The 3,635-nt window shown below is 41.1% G+C and overlaps 1 protein-coding gene across 2 annotated transcripts in view; it reads right to left on the bottom strand.

Annotated features, from left to right (window-relative positions):
- Window positions 1-118: 118 nt before the first annotated feature.
- Window positions 119-3,635, bottom strand: part of LOC108562590 — a 7,564-nt gene continuing 4,047 nt past the window's right edge. For both annotated transcript variants that reach the window (XM_017920988.1, XM_017920989.1), the window contains 2 exons: window positions 1,436-1,604; window positions 119-929 (listed from right to left, as the gene is read on the bottom strand). In XM_017920988.1, coding sequence (XP_017776477.1) covers window positions 204-929; window positions 1,436-1,604 — 895 coding nt within the window. In that variant the 3' untranslated portion in view covers window positions 119-203. The remainder of the gene's footprint in view (window positions 930-1,435; window positions 1,605-3,635) is intronic.

Here is a 3,635-nt window from a genome sequence, read left to right on the forward strand (position 1 = left end):
ACAAATAAAGGGTGTAATAAGATTAGGGGGGGGGGCCTTAGAATATACAACTTTGGTTGATAGTCCCATCTATACAAGAGGATATTTACATAATGATTATTTTTTCTTTTTGTTATAGTTTTTAGAGTGTAGAAAAGAAGGTTTCCTTTGGGAATGTTGATTTTTTTTTGGCGGTTACCAAAATTTGTGATTTAAGTACAGATTTATGTGAGGGCTAGATCTGCGCTGAGCTGAGATAGCCTCCTTGGATCTCGTCGGCCGCGACTCGAGTTGCGCGTTCCGCTTGTGTGATTGCTGTATCCGGAATCCGAGCCGAAGGCGGAATCCTGCGAATAAGGCTTTGGTATGGGCCTGAACGTGGCCAAATGCCCTATGACTGGAACGGTTTCGTATGGTCCAGGTGTGGGTGACATGCATTGCAACCTTTGCGTGATGCTAGGTATTTGCCTTCGACCAGATGGGCCTACACTACCAACACGTGGGTACAGCTGCAGTAGGGCGTCGAGGAGCATGCCTTCGTGGAACTCTTGACGCCGCCTATCCAAGCTCTTGTGCTGCCTCCTCGCACCGGGGATTGGAGGTAACGGTTCGTGAGGTCTTCGGAATTTTGGTACGGCACGCTGCTGTTGATGTTGCTGCATCTGCAGCTGCTGCTGTTGCAATTGCTGATTGTCCGGTCGGTACTGGTGGGGTGCCAATCGCCTTTCGGCTTCTCCTCCTAAACTCAGTTCATCCTCTGCGAATTCATCTTCGCTGTGCGGCGCAGGAGCCATTTCGCTTTCGGCATCGCTCAGCTCTTCGTAAACAGGATTGTAAAGGTCCTGCGAGCAGTACGGATCCGGACCAGGAGATGAGCACAGGAAAACAGGCGGATGCGTCGAAATCGGATATCCGCTCGGGTAATGGATATTGTTCTTAACGTCGATCATCTGCAAAACCAATTAAGAAAACAGACCGCACATTAGAGACAGAAGACAAAAGCCGAATGGAGAGCACAAAGGGGGGGGAGATGAAAAAAGTGTACATTCGCGACAAAACAAAACGAGAGGAAAGAAAATGATGTTTTTATCTCGAGGTTAAAGCAACAAAGCATATGCAATAAAGGAAGTAAACATAAAAAGCTCATCATTTCACAGTTAAAGCAGAAAAGTGTTACACTTAATCAAATGAAGCGAAACATGTAAAAATAATTGAAATTAATTAATTACATTTCTCATTTATATTCGAATATTGATAGGCTTTAGTGTTTTAGCAATGCTGTAACTTCTTCTCGAAGCGAAATCATCTATTTAAAAAAAACACACACAAAAAATGAATTATTGAAAAGGGAAGAAAATTGTTAATCCTACTACTCACTAAGTGTTATTAATGAGTATATAGGATGAGTATATAAACAAATAAAATTTTAAATCTACTAGAATATCATGATAATTACCTCGATGGATGGAGCAACGATGTGTCCGCCGACTGCGTGATGATGCTGTGGTTGCCTCACGTGAACGTCGTGAAGATCTTCGTAAATGACGCCGGGAGCGCTGGCGCCTTCGCAGTTGTTTTGCGGTGAGCTCTTGCACGGCAGGAAGTTCTGAACTTTCCTCTTATGCCTGTAACAATAATAAGAGAAACAAATAAATATATGCCTTTAAGAAAATTACGAAAAACATAAATCTCGAGAATTATTATTATATAATTGCGACCACATGCGGCACAATTAAAAAAAATGTAACCATCACTCTCGGGTTTCCCCATTGGGAGAGGGAAGCCGTAAATCCCGTCCTCGAGTTAACGCTGGATTTGGATGGGATTAAGGGATGCCGCCGTACGGAAATCAAGTGTGCCTTCGACAATGTATCATTTTTTATCATCATCTTCTTCGCTCGCAAGGCAGAAGAAAAAAAAAATCTAATTACCAACTTTTAATAGAATGCTAATCCGGCGCGCGCCGTAGTCAAATTTAAAATTATATGACTGCCTTTTCATATTACTTCCCTCTGTAAAAATACATTTACAAAAATATATTATTTTTCTCTCTCTCTCTTTCGCTATATTCGAGCGGTGAAAGTGAATTATAGTTATTATTATTATTTAGTGTGTGAGGGGAGTCGTAAATTTCGCCATCTGCGACGAGTTAATTAAATAAATTAAAACTTTTGAAAATATTATTTTTGAATTGAAAAGAATCGCCGCACACACACCCTTTTTAGATTTAGTGCCTTGTGCGCTCAATAAATACGTTTTTGAGTCTTTGATTTGCTTTATTTTTAGTGAGTGTGAAACGTACACGGGGGCAGCCATAAATTAACGCCCTGCGAAGAGTGCGGATGAATTCAATGTAATTTATGGGTTTGTTTCTTCTTGTAGCGACGTAATTTTTGGCGATGCGCGAAGGCAAAAGGCCTAGTAATTGAGACTCGACAATGTCAACCCAGAAGCGAGTTGCTGCTACCCGTTCATAATTATTATCGCCACCCCTTCGTGTCTTAGTTAAGTGCCTTATTGTAGGGCAAAAGCAACGCGCGAGCGATACGCGAGAAAGGCAACACTGCACAGCGTAATTACTTTGCCCGGCCAGTAACTATGGTAATTTCAATTATGGTAAGGACAATAAGTAGATTATGTGAGATGTCTTCTTGCACTGTTTTACACATTTCTCGTAACGCTCTTGGATTTCGCGAATGACGAGAAATTGAAAATAAAAACAACACATAAGTACTATGCCCAAATAAAAAACGACGAAGTGCATTAATTAGCAAAAGAGGATTAAAGGCACAGATTTACAGTCGTTCCCTTATTCTCACGGGTATTTCCCTGAGCTCCGATCATTGTTTCTGCATTAACTCTTGATTCCTTATATAATAAAATATAATAAAATAAAAATATACGATGCGCAAAATGGCTCGAGCAGGGAAATACAAGTTGACCAGACAATGGAACTACTAGCATAACGAATTAAATAAAAGCGGAAGTCGTGGGTCTGCTTGATGGGCAAAAAGGGTTTTGGAATATTACGTATTACGTAAACACCGGAAACGCGCCGGAGGGTTGAATCAAATCCGTCGAATTAAAGCGCGTACGTGTGTATTTTTTTTTTCTTCTGAAGAGAAGCTAAATGTCTTCCTGGTATCGTTTTGCATGTTGATGTTTCTGGGCACTTCAGTGTAAGGTTGCGCATCCGCTCTGAAATATAACCCATGAAAATTGGCCTACCGCAATTATAGAAAACAGACTTCCCCTTTAGAAAATTGAGAATAATTGTATCGGTTTACTAATTGCGGCCAATACTGAATGACTTCCACCCTGTGCTCGCTTGATTCTCAGAGATGGATTTTGCATAAACAATGAACGTGCATTAGGACTAAGTGGGAATTAATTTGGGGACGTGTGAATCTTTCAATAATTAATCAAAGGCATCGGGATTAGTGCGCATTACACTTAGAGCGAACGACGGCACTCTCCTAGGGGGAGGATGTGAGTGAGGAAGGATAAGCAGAAATTTGAAGGGTCTGCTTAATAGACAATATCAAAGGTGCTCTCACTTATCGTCGCCGCATGGATTCTTGGTTGTTTTTAGGTGGTCCCTGCATCAATTACGGTCCCACTTTAGATATTCCAAAATATTACAAGTGGATGAAAAA

Source organism: Nicrophorus vespilloides, unplaced genomic scaffold (assembly GCF_001412225.1).
Source record: "Nicrophorus vespilloides isolate i.1.1-1 unplaced genomic scaffold, Nicve_v1.0, whole genome shotgun sequence".
Classification (NCBI taxonomy): domain Eukaryota; kingdom Metazoa; phylum Arthropoda; class Insecta; order Coleoptera; family Silphidae; genus Nicrophorus; species Nicrophorus vespilloides.